Source organism: Hyperolius riggenbachi, chromosome 5 (assembly GCF_040937935.1).
Source record: "Hyperolius riggenbachi isolate aHypRig1 chromosome 5, aHypRig1.pri, whole genome shotgun sequence".
Lineage (NCBI taxonomy): Eukaryota > Metazoa > Chordata > Amphibia > Anura > Hyperoliidae > Hyperolius > Hyperolius riggenbachi.
In genome coordinates, this window is record NC_090650.1 from 393,182,840 (window position 1) to 393,196,086 (window position 13,247).

General features: G+C 43.9%; 1 protein-coding gene across 1 annotated transcript in view; it reads left to right on the plus strand.

The window, feature by feature from the left end:
• Positions 1-228: 228 nt before the first annotated feature.
• The window catches only part of CTHRC1 (collagen triple helix repeat containing 1), a 31,447-nt gene continuing 18,428 nt past the window's right edge, over positions 229-13,247 (plus strand). The window contains exon 1 of the mRNA XM_068234907.1: positions 229-572. Within this exon, the coding sequence (XP_068091008.1) occupies positions 444-572 (129 nt within the window). The 5' untranslated portion in view covers positions 229-443. The remainder of the gene's footprint in view (positions 573-13,247) is intronic.

A 13,247-nucleotide genomic window follows, 5' to 3' on the forward strand; every position in this document is an offset into this window, starting at 1 on the left:
TTCTATATGCACAGAATTGCCCTTTATTCCTGCACCATTTTCCATCACAGGAAACACATCTGCCACTTGGTGGAGACACCACAGCATCCTTCTCATCAGTGAATGAATGGATTAAATGTTTGAAGTGTTTTAGTAGCCCTCTGTTTGTGGATCCTGCTGTGATAAGTGACAATAAAAGGTTTGTTGGCCCTCAGAAAAGCTGTCCTTAGCAAGCCGAACTTGCACATGTAGAGGAGGTCAGATTGAGGAGCTGAACATTCCTGTATCCCCCAGAGGCCAGCCAGCCATAGATGTAATAATAACATACAGTCCTACAGCAGAGGCAGACAGTCTGTGATTCAGTCCTCTCCCCCCCTCACCACATCCATTCACTGCTGTACAGTTACTCTGAGCACTGAGGCTGCAAACTTCTCTCCTGCTCCTGTGCTTCCTCCTTTCCTGAGATGTTGTCTCTTTGGGTCGCTCTTCTTCTGGTTGCCTCCTGCCTTCTTCTTCCTTCCTTGTCTGAGCTGGAGAACCAAAAGGTGAAGCAAAGAGGCCTCCGTCAGAAAGACCTGGAAATCCTAGACAAAGTGAGTGAAACCTTCTCTTCCATTACTGGTATAGATTTCTGAACGTTTCCAGATTTCTCCTGCAGGGATATCAGCTGCACAAAGCTCTGGAATAGTCCACACAATGGTGAAACCTGAATTCTTGCAGACATGGATCACATCTTCCAACTTTAGGAGATTTGAAATAGGGACACCTTCAAATGAAACATCTAAAGTCAAGTCCTTCTCAATACCTTTAGCCATGGTGACCGTTTAGAGCTAATGGCACATTTTTGAGCCCTTATGCACACAAACACGCATTCATTCAATAATCAGTAATACAATAGATTTGGACATACAATTTAGACACTTTTAGGAGCTGCACATTTATGTTTAAGGATATCTACACACAAAATATAAAACTGTGAAAATAGAGAACGGAACAATGGGATTTGTTTTTATAGTAGGGTCAATCATTGGTTGTGTTTATGCACCCTAACGCCTCTTTTTAATTTTGTCACCCGTTTTTAGTTTGGTTTCTACTGTATATGCTCAGTTTAATCGTTGAACTCACTATTGCATTTTCCAAATTTGCTGGCATATTGAGTGCAGCACTTTAACAGCATCATCTTTTACGATTTGAAATAGTTCAACTTAAAATCCATCATCTCCACTAGCCTTGTTGTTAGCAATGCTTTCTGAAGTCCACTAAACTTCACTTTATAGAATGGCTGCAGCTCAAAAATCATACTATCAGGGTTGTACAGTTGTACAGAGGCGCCAGTAGTGTAAAAAGAGCTAAAAGACTTTAAAATGAGGGAGGCAGCGATGGACTCACCTCCCCGAGGGAGACACAAGATGCTGTTGATTTTTTCAAGAAAAATAATTTATTTGCATACTCCAGACTGTCTGGAGTATGTAAATAAATTATTTTTCTTGAAAAAATCAACAGCATCTTGTGTCTATCTCAGGGACAGGGGCGTAGCAATAGCCATAGCAGCCATAGCAACTGCTATGGGGCCCTGGAGATGAGTGGGCCCAGGTGGTACTTGATGTGTTTGTTCACTATTAACTTTTCTTTGTTTCTCTAACCTCTGTGTCTCAGTGCTCATGGACTATATAGAGTGCACATTGCATAGAAATGTAAATTGCCCAGTCAACTCATATCCATAGGAAAGGGGCAGGTGGCATTGCTCAAGAGTGCCTAATCTAAAAACCCCATTAAAATGTTGCTATGGGGCCCCATAGTCTCTAGCTACGCCACTGCTCGGGGAAGTAAGTCCACCGCTGCCTCCCTCATTTTAAAGTCTTTTCGCTCTTATTACACTACTGGCGCCTCTGTACAATCTGTGAATCCACCCCTGGTGGAGGGGATTTGGCCCCTTTCTTCCGATCTACAGAGAGTGACTTCTTACTCCTGAGTGGGGACAGGTTTAACACTCCCCACCTGACTATATAGTGGTTGCCTGGATGGTAACCCTGACTTGTGAGTATAACATTATACTTACCTTTTCACTCCCACATTTCCAGTACAAACTACACTATATTGGGCTCTCTGTGTCTCCTTTCTATATTAATACTATCAGGGTTATCAGTGAAGTTGAGATCTTGTTTGCTCAGTTCTTCTGTATACTCTTGCCACCTTTTATTAACCCTTTAGCAGCCAATTTAGAGGCTTGCAAGTGCTTCGAGCCAATTTATTTTAGCACTTTTTTTATTTCTTATTTGTTGCATTTCCCTACTTCTCATTAGTACTGCTGTAATGTGTATTTAGAGCCACTTGTCATTAGGGAGCAGTGTGAGACAATAACAGAGGATGTCTGCTTTCAGTTTCTATATTCTCTGCTAGTAGAGAGAGATTAAAGCAATCCAAAAATTTACAGCACAATGAGTTCTGCCGACTGAGGTCAAAAGCAGTGCACTTATCTCAAATAAGATAACTCTAATGAAGGTGCGAATGGGTTAATTTCTTTCACTTCTGTTACTGTATGTTTCTACTATTTTTGTTTTTTATCACAGCCATTTTAATGTGAAATGTTCCTTTGATAGCTCTATGAAAAGCTAGATGAAGGCCAAAAAATGAAGCGGATAGGTGGAAAAGGGGCACCACCAGGGGCGGACTGACCATTAGGGCACTCGGGCACGGGCCGAGGGCCCGTGGTCAGGGGGGGCCCGCCACCCGCCATAGAACCCTGAGCAGCCAGGAGGGGAGACAGCCAGTGAAGGAGGGCGATGGGCATAGCAGCGGAGAAGGGGGGAAGTTTCCCCCCCCTCCTCTCACCTTGGGGCCCCCCTTCCTGGCTCTCCCCTCCGTAATCTGTAAGACAGCTGGAAGCGGCTGACAGCGGGCGGAGACGCTGTTCAGCCACCGGAGGGATCGCTGATCTGTGTGCAGCTAGTCTGGGCTTGAGAAGCCCAGACTAGCTGCACACAGATCAGCGATGCCTCCGGTGGCTGAACAGCGGTAAGTCTCCGCCCGCTGTCAGTCGCTTCCAGCTGTCTTACAGATTACGGAGGGGAGAGCCAGGAAGGGGGGCCCCAAGGTGAGAGGAGGGGGGGGGGAAACTTCCCCCCTTCTCCGCTGCTATGCCCATCGCCCTCCTTCACTGGCTGTCTCCCCTCCTGGAGACACCTACAAGCCTGGCTGCATATACTGGGGAGACCTATACACCTGGCTGCATATACTGGGGGCACCTATAGACCTGGCTATACTAGGGAGACCTATACATCTGGCTGCATATACTGGGGGCACCTATACACCTAACTACATATACTGGGGGCACTTATACACCTGACTACATATACTGGGGGCACTTATAGACCTAGCTACATATACTGGGGGCACTTACAGACCTGGCTATACTGGGGAGACCTATACACCTGGCTGCATATACTGGGGGCACCTATACACCTGGCTACATATACTGGGGACACTTATAGACCTAGCTACATATACTGGGGGCACCTATAAACCTGGCTATACTGGGGGCACCTATACATCTGGCTGCATATACTGGGGGCACCTACACACCTGACTACATATACTGGGGGCACTTATACACCTGACTACATATACTGGGGGCACTTATAGACCTAGCTACATATACTGGGGGCACCTATAAGCCTGGCTATACTGGGGACACCTATACACCTGGCTGCATATACTGGGGGCACTTATACACCTGGCTATACTGGGGAGACCTATACACCTGGCTATACTGGGGAGACCTATACATCTGACTGCATATACTGGGGGCACCTATACACCTGACTACATATACTGGGGGCACCTATAGACCTGGCTATACTGGGGACACCTATACACCTGGCTACATATACTGGGGACACCTAAAGACCTGGCTATCTATACAGGAGACACCTATAGACCTGGCTATCTGTACTGGGGACACCTATAGGCCTGGCTACCTATTCTGGAGACACCCGTAGACCTGGCTACCTATACTGGGGACAGCTATAGACCTGGCTATCTTAACTGGGGACATCTATAGACCTGGCTATCTTAAATGGGGACATCTATAGACCTGGTTATCTATTCTGGGGACACCTGTAGATTAGGCTACTTATACTGGGGACACCTATAGACCTGGATACCTGCACTGGGAAAACCTATAGACCTGGATACTTCCACTGGGGATACCCTTTGACCTGGTTACCTATACTGGGGGCACCTATTTTGGGGGAACTGCTGCCAGATTAACTATTTTTGGGGAACTGCTGCTGCCAGATTAAGTGTATTTTGAGAAACAGCTGCCAGATTATGTGTATTTTTGGGGAACCGCTGCCAGATTGTGTATAATGGGGGAACTGCTGCTTCCAGATTCTGTGTATTTTGGGGGAACCACTGCTGCTACATGTATTTTTGGTGATCCGCTGCCAAATTATGTATATTTGGGGGAACCGCTGCTGCCAGATAACGTCTATTTTGGGGGAACGACTGCCATATTATCTGTATTTTGGAGGAACCGCTGCCAAATTGCCTGGATTTTTTGTGAAAGGCAGTCAGATTACATGTATTTTGGGGGGAAGCACTATGGCAGAGTTCAAACTTCCCCAGCAGACCTTTTACACCACTAAGGTCATGTATATTTTGCCCCACCCATGACCACACCCACATTCTGTTTGCGTGACCACACCCATTTTTTGGCGCGCCGCGCTACGCGCGGCACAGCGGTTTTTGTCACTGTGTAATATCTCAATATAACATATTTACTGTTGTCAATAAATTATTATATCTTAGTCTGTAAAAATATAACGTGAAAGGTGGGAAACACTGGTATGGGGGCCCCATAATCTCCTATTGCCCGGGGGCCCCATGAGTTGTCAGTCCGTCCCTGGGCACCACCTTTAACATGGTAATCATGGTGCTCTTGCAATCAGCAAATCGTGGCGAATCGCAGTGAATTGAAAACATGATCGCAGGTGATGGAAAAGGGCCCTTTTATTATTATTATTATTGATTTATCAAGCGCCAACATATTCCGTGGCACTGTACAAAGTAAGAAACAAACATGGGGTACATAATACAGACAATGGTGTACACTAATATACAAGATACATAATTAGTGACAAAATACAAAAAAAATGATACAGAATACAAACTACAGAATTGGTAATGACAGTGATAAAAGTAACATGATGAATAAAATGTATAATGGTTACCAAGACACAAAAGGGGAGAGAGCCCTGCCCTTGCGAGCTTACAATCTAAAGGGAATGGGAGGAAGCAAGAGGAGGGGTAGTATACGATAACATATATAAAGGCAGTGTGTTTTAAGGTAGCGCATATGCTTGTCGGAACAAATGAGTTTTTAGAGAGTGTTTAAAAGTAACAAAGGTTGGCGAGAGACAGATGTGTTGTGGGAGGGCATTCCAGAGAAGGGGTGAAGTATCTCCAAGTCCTGCCACTTCAAGATAGCTAAAACATGCCCATGAACCACTCTGGGTGCCTCTTTATGCATTCGGTGTTACCTTTCTTTCCCACATCAAGATTTGGTAATTGTTTCATACTTGTAATTTCTTTTTTTGTACTGTGGCGCTCTGAGGAATACGTTGGGAGCAGGGGCGTAACAATAGACCCTGCAAGGGATGCAGCTGCAGGGGGGCCCAGAAGCCACAGTGGGCCCCATGGGCGAGACGTTTATTTTCCCTGTCCTGAGAGACTGACAACTAAGGAGACAGAGAGAAAACACGTTCTGCTCTCTGCACAATTGCTCTAATGACTGCATTTGCTCAGCCACTGATAAGGAATCATTACAAAGTTTTGCAAAGATTTGTAGACAGTCCCTATTCATTGTGCAGCAGGCTCTTGCGTACAGTGCCCAGCCCCATACCTCTCTACCCCTCTCCAAGGGCTCTGTACTGTAATGATGCTGGAGGAGTCTGCAGAGCCAGTTTTGCTCCATCAGAGATGGACAGAGTGAGTGTAATAAGCTGAGGCTGGGAGCACACTCGTCTGTCGGTTGTCTGCATGCGTTTTCTGTATACCATGTGTGCAAGGGGGGAAAGGGGACCCTATCCAAAGATTTGCAGGGGGGCCCAGTGATTTCTAGTTACGCTCCTGGTTGGGAGTTTATAACAGATGGGTAATAATCATTATACTAATTATATATATTATAATATGTACAGTACATAAGGGCTGCAGCTGTATGTACATAGTTTCGTGAAACTGGGGACCATATGCAGTGGTGTAAAGCTCTATGTGGAACAGCACATCATATTCTATACAAGTAAATGCCAGCCACATTTTTTCTTGAAAAACTGCACCACCCCACTATATCGCACCACGCAAGTGTAGAGGAAATCGCGGCAGTGAGGGCAGTGCGAGCCCATCTGGATGTAACACTATAAGAAGCCTGTTTATAATGGTGGTGATCGACCAAACATCATGGTTGTAAAAGTAAAGATTGTTACACTATACATGTGAAATTCTGGCCCGTGGCCCAAATCTGGCCCACAGAGCCATCACATTTGGTTGGCAAGTGGTATCCCCACCTTGCATTATGTTTGGCTCACTCTAGACCACCAGGAAAACTATAAGGGGGAGAGAGGGGTAAAGCACTAGACAGCAGAGAACTGTATAGGGCGGGGGGGCACTAGACACCAAGGAAATGTATAGGCGAAGGAGGAGCCCACTAGTCACCAGGGAACTGTAGAGGAGAGGGAGGGAGGATAACGTAACACCAGGTAACTGTATAGGGGAGGGAGGACATGACCACTAGATTCCATGGAACTGTAGAGGTGAAGGAGAAGGGCCAGTGGACACCAGGGAACTGTATCGGATGGGGGGGGGGGGGCTAGACACCAGGGAACTGTATAGGGGAGGGAACAGGGCCTTTAAACACCGGGGAGGAACTCTATAAGGGAGGGAGGTGGCCAAAAGGCATTGAGGTTGGCCCGTGACTTGGTCCCAGTGTTCAATTTCGGCCCACTTTGTATTTGAGTTTGACACCCCTATCTTAAACGGTCACCACGTCTATAAGGGGTTGCCTATCTCCCATGATTGCCATGACAATCAACATATTTTGGCAAACGATCAGCTCGCTTGCCACTTTACGGATCTCAAGATACAGTTTACCCGCAGAAAATGCTTTTTTGCCACTGATTGTCATTGTAAAAAAATCAGATTTCCACTTTGGAAACATGGCAATCTTAAAGGGGCAATTTGATTTTTAAAAGTGGATAACACAAAGGGCTTGATTCACTAAGACAAATAGCATGCCTTATCAAAGTTAGCACGCCTTATCAAAGTGAACACGCCTTATCAGAGTAGCATAGCGAACTTATGCCTGCTAATTGGCAATGACGAGAGCTCCATTCATCCTGCCCTGAGCCCCTGCAGGTTCGTAGCGGTTGCTATGCTACTCTGATAAGGCGTGTTAACTTTGATAAGGCGTGCTAACTTTGATAAGGCATGCTATTTGTCTTAGTGAATCAAGCCCTTTGTGTTATTCTGCTTACAAACAGGCCCTAAAGAACTGAGACCTTTGCTATAAATGTGTAGACAATACAATAGATGCTTGCTCACTCAAATAACTAATGGAGCATACAGATGCAAAGAAGTGAGAGGTGATGATGTCATCACATGGTGCCCACACTGACATCACTGGTTTCCAAGGAAATATGAAATTATTTCATGTTTGAGTCTTTCAGTTTATTAGCCACTCAGCGGCCACATTTACTCCTACAAAGTTGTTAAAAAGCAGAGTACTTGCTACTAGTTTGGTTACCAGTCATCAAAATCCCTGGAGCCAGGCAATTCCACAAGTGGTTACAGAGCAATTTGGAAAGGATACAGATTAACGCTTCAGTAACCTGCAAATAGAAAGTGGAAATTTTCTATGGGAAATGCTTTGTCTGGAACAGATCCCAAAGCTGTGTTCATTGTACTGTAATTAAAATCCACACATTTTATTTGCCCATTTGTCCCGGTTATTACAATGTTTAAATTATGTCCCTAGTACAATTTATGGTGACAATATTTTCTTTGGAAATTAAGGTGTATTGTTTCCACTTTGTGTTTTTAGTTTTCTCATTGTACTCTATAAATAATTACAAGCCCTAATTTGCAAAAATAACAATAATATACCCTTTAAGTATACATATATAAAAAGCTAAGTCCCTAACATAACAATTTATGTATTATCTTTTAATTTCTGTTACTTTGGATTTTTTTTTACTTTGGTAACTATAGGGTTTAGGGTGTCATTTCATGGGATAATGGGCTTTACATTTTTGGTGCCCTTGGTCCATCGCTGTCCGCCATTGAAATCCCGCGCCTTCAGGAGTCTTTGTAAGGCTTTGGAAGAATTTGTACGTCCCTGAGTGCTTCCATAGATGGGTGGCTCTGTACAGGGCCATATCTGGGTAATACAGAGCCTATGGCAAACACTAAAATTGTGCCCCTACCCCAGGTCAGAGCCCCCTTCCCCTATATAAAAGCATACTTTCTCGTGTACATGTGTTATGGTTGCCTGTGTTTTTGGGATATTCATGATGTCCTGATGATATCTTCTTATTTCCTCTCTGTTCTCTAACACTAAGCCAAGTGTTCCCTACATACATAAGTTAAGTAGCCATGTTCCTCAGATAACAAAATGAATCTGATCTGAGGTCTGAGTGACAGGGAGGCACAGTGGCACAGCACAGGAGCAGGCTTCGCATCCCTAATGCTGTGGCGCCCATGGCATGAGCCATGCCTGTACGCCTCTAGATACGCCTCTGGCTCTGTACTGCGTATGTGGCACGCGCAGTATGGACCAGCCCGCCCCCCAGTAAAAGTGAAATATTAATTTACATGTGAATATGCAATCCAAGTGAATGGCTACATATAGACATTTTTATTACAGTCCCCAGTACCCAGCACTGGCGGGAATTACCTGATGCTGGATACAAGTGCTTGCCAGTTGCTTCAGCAACCAGCCGAAAAACCACAAATTCTGGTTAATCATGACTTAGAGATTTACCACAACGACATATAGTAGAATGCAATAGGTTACTCAGGATACCCACTTTTATGTTAATTATTCTGCTTACAGCATCAGAAACACTCCTTATATGAATATATAGGTATGTAACCACGCCCTCCCAGTGATGCAGGGCTGTTTTTAGGCATAGACGAACCAGGCCGATGCATGAATGAGAGGACAGCTGCTTGAGGGGGCACCAAAGAGCTATTCTTAACAGACTGTGCTTTATGGAATTCTGATGCACAACTGCTAGTTCCATTACAACAGGGATGAATGGTAATTTTAACCCCTAAATGGGCACTGAGTGATTAACATAACAAAGATTGTCTGAATAGCATAACAATTAATTATAGGTACTTTTCGTGAACTAATCAAAGTGGACCTGAACTTTTGCACAGGACAGAAGGAAAACATAGAGAAATTCACCCTGTATGTATTTAGAGAGTTTAGCCTCTCTAATTCCCCTCATCTGTGACTAATCACAACTGTAATGTGTCTCTCAGCTGTGTCAGCTGGCTGCCTTGGCAGAACAGCTAATTTGTAAACACAGGATGTTAACCCTATGTCAGGAAATAGACACACTGCAGATTTATTGCAGGAATTGTATAAGTTGTAACAAATAAATGTTGTTTTAAAGGTTATTGTGCTGTTAATTATCTTTTAAAGCAGAGAGGAAGTTCTGAGTTCAGGTCTGCGTTAAGCTGTTTGTCGCTTTGATTTGGTCTGATTTGATTGTTGCAACTCTCCTGTATTTCCAGGGCAATATTCCAAACTGTGAAGACCAGACTTCTCACAAACAGGCTTCACACAAACAGTGGCTACACACCTCTCTATTTATAATGTGGGTTGAGTGAGTTGGAGCCAGTATCTGGCCCGGTAATACTACGCACAGCACTGTGTATCCTTTATAGACTTGTTTTGAGAAACAATATTTTTGTATCTAGCCTATCAATTCATCATTGCTGTCTTCAAAGCCATTTAACCATTTCAGCCCGCGGGGATTTTTCACCTTATGCATCAGAGCAATTTTCACCTCCCATTCATTCGCTAATAACTTTATCACTACTTATCACAATTTATTGATCTATATCTTGTTTTTTCCACCACTAATTAGGCTTTCTTTGGGTGGTACATTTTGCTAAGAATTATTTTTTTTATAAATGCATTTTAACAGGATTAATAAGAAAAAAATGGAAAAAATGCATGATTTCTCAGATTTCGGCCATCATAGCTTTAAAATTATCCATGCTACCATAATTAAAACCTATGTATTTTATTTGCCCGTTTGTCTCGGTTATTACACCATTTAAATTTTGTCCCTATCACAATGTATGGCGCCAATATTTTATTTGGAAATAAAGATGCATTTTTTCCATTTTGCGTCCATCACTATTTACAAGCTTATAATTTTAAAAATGTTCGTAGTATACCCCCCTTCAAATGCATATTTAAAAAGTTCAGACCCTGAACTATTTATGTCTTTTTTTTTTATTGTAATTTTTTTTCCATTAAAACATTTATTTGCGTAATATTTTGGTGTGGGAAATAAACAGTTAATTTTTAATGTTATTATATGTGTAAATTGTAATGTAAAAAATATGTAGATGCAGTTTTACTATTTGGCCACAAGATGGCCACCTTGAATTTTTTTTCCCTCCTTGTGCTTCTCGCTACGTGGAAGCACAAGGGGGATGCGGAAATTTTTACGGGCAGAAAGACTGAAGCCTCTTGTAAGAGCGCTTTGGTTTTTCTGCTGGGGAGACTGATCGGTGATCGGGAACCATGTTCCCGTTCACTGATCCCAGGGCTACCGGGGGACACCACGGGGGCATGGGGGCGCGCCCGTGATCACGTGCGGGAGGGCGCCAAAGCACGGCACCGCAGCAGAGCTGCCGCCCAGACGTGAGCTTCACGTCCGGGTGGCAGAAATAGTTAATGTAGGCTAAAGACTTCCTATTCATAAGTTTAGTGGGTGGGGGAGGAAGGCAAAAGCTGCATTGCCTGGGGCATCAAAATGGCCAGATCCTTAGCCTAGGCTATGATTTCACAAAGCCTTGTCCTCCCAGTCCACTCTAGGAGACCAGGGCCCATGTGCAATTCACTTTTTCTCCTAAGTTTTGCCTCAGGTGATATTTTCACAGCTTGTGATCAAAAAGCATTTTAAAGGCAACCGGAGATTAACCTGAACCTTGAAAATGAAAAAGATGTTATACATACCTGGGGCTTCCTCCAGCCCCATACGCTCTGATCGAACCCACGCCGCCGTCCACCGCTGCCCGCATCTACGAGAACCGACTCCCGTCACTGACGTCATCGGAGCCAGCCAAGCTGGAGAAGTGCGCCCTCTACGTATCTCTCCAGCGGCTGCTGCAGAGATACGCAAAGAGCACACTTCCCTTACGCTTAGACTGGCTCCGACTGACGGCAGAGCGGGGAGCCGGTTCTCGTATCTGAGGGCAGCGGTGGACGGCGGCGTGGGTTCGATCAGAGCGTATGGGGCTGGAGGAAGCCCCAGGTATGTATAACATCTTTTTCATTTTCATCTATGGTTCCCTTTAAGCCAAAAACAAGCATGAAAATATTTAAAATAAATTTAATAGTACTTTTTCAACAACTTTTGGGTACATTTCCAATTGTAAAATGCTGAAAAGTTAGTTTAAAGAGAAGATGAAAATTATCTCCAAAGAGAGTCTGAAAATATCACTTAGGAGAAAACTCAGGTGAAATAGTGAATTGCATATGGGCCCAGGTGTTGGTTGTTTCTGCTCACTTTGGAACCCTCTACAAACACTCTGTAGAGCTGCCCCGTCAGTAATGTACTAAAGATGTCGCCACCTGTGATAAGTTTAAGAATGTAAATTGGGGAGTGGAAAGATTTTACAATGGGCAAACACCGAAAAATAATTGATAAATAAATGTTGTAAAATATAAGCAATATTTATCATTAAAGGAAATACGAGGTGAAAATAAACTGAAGAGAAAAACAATTGTTTCTATCTTCCTGCTTCTAAAAAATAACTGTTTTTATATATCTCAGTTTTATTTTATATCTCACTGTTTCATTGTCTCTGCTCAATGACACATTCATTAATGTATGCTAAAATCTATGAACTATTGACCCTTTTTATCTCATTCCTGCTCTCAGAAGCCGCTTTCTACCAGGAAAGTGTTTTATGGCTGTAATTCCTTATCAGTGAAATTTATGTTTTAGGCTACTTTCCCACCAGGACGTTGCGTTGTAGGGGACGTTATGGTCGCATAACGTGCCCCTAACGCAACGCCTGGTGGTGTTGGATGTGGGCGTCTGTTATGCGTACTCTTGGACCAGTGCGGCATCACGTGATCCCGCCAGCCAATTGCCGCACAGAGCGGCTGCTCCAGGAAGTAAACACTGCACGTCACACCGTGCAGTGAATATTAATTAGCCATGTGGCTGCCCGTGAAGGAGGAGGGGAGACCTCCTCCTCCAACATTACTGAGCATGTGCAAGCAGTCTAACGCTGCATAGCCGCTTATAACGTACAGCACGCAGCACTTTAACTTGACGTGCTGCGTTACAATGTAACGCAACGTGGGCACTGTGAACAGCCCATTGACTTTTCATTGCTGTGCGGTGGGCTGCGTTACTGGCTGCCCTAACGTGCGCCTGTAACGTCTAACTGTGAAAGCAGCCTTAGTCCGACCCAATCCCAACCCAGGCAGAAACTGTCACTTGCATACCTGAATGTTAACTCTTTCAGGCAGAGAAAGAAAAAAAAGGAATACAGCCTAGTTATTTGTATGCTGGGCAATGTGCATATACTTCCTCTTTAACTGAATTATCTGTAAATCTTTCACTTTAAAGGATCAGACAAAAGGAAAATGGCATTTGAAATGAAAGTGCAAAAGATGAGCAACAAGGTGCAAAGACGAGCAACAAATTGATACGTGGGATGGAAGGTCTCACTTACCAAGAAAGGTTAGATAAACTGGGTTTATTTAGTCTAGAGAAAAGACGCCTTAGAGGGGATCTAATTAACATGTATAAGTACAGCAGAGGGCAATATAATAGCTTGGCGGATGAGCTTTTTGTCCCTAGGCCTTCTCAAAGGACTAGAGGACATGATCTGCGCATGGAGGAAAAACGTTTTAGCTAGGAAAGGGTTCTTTACAGTAAGAGTCATTAAGATGTGGAATGCATTGCCACAGGAAGTCGTTATGGCAGACTCTACACCTGCATTTAAAGGGGGCT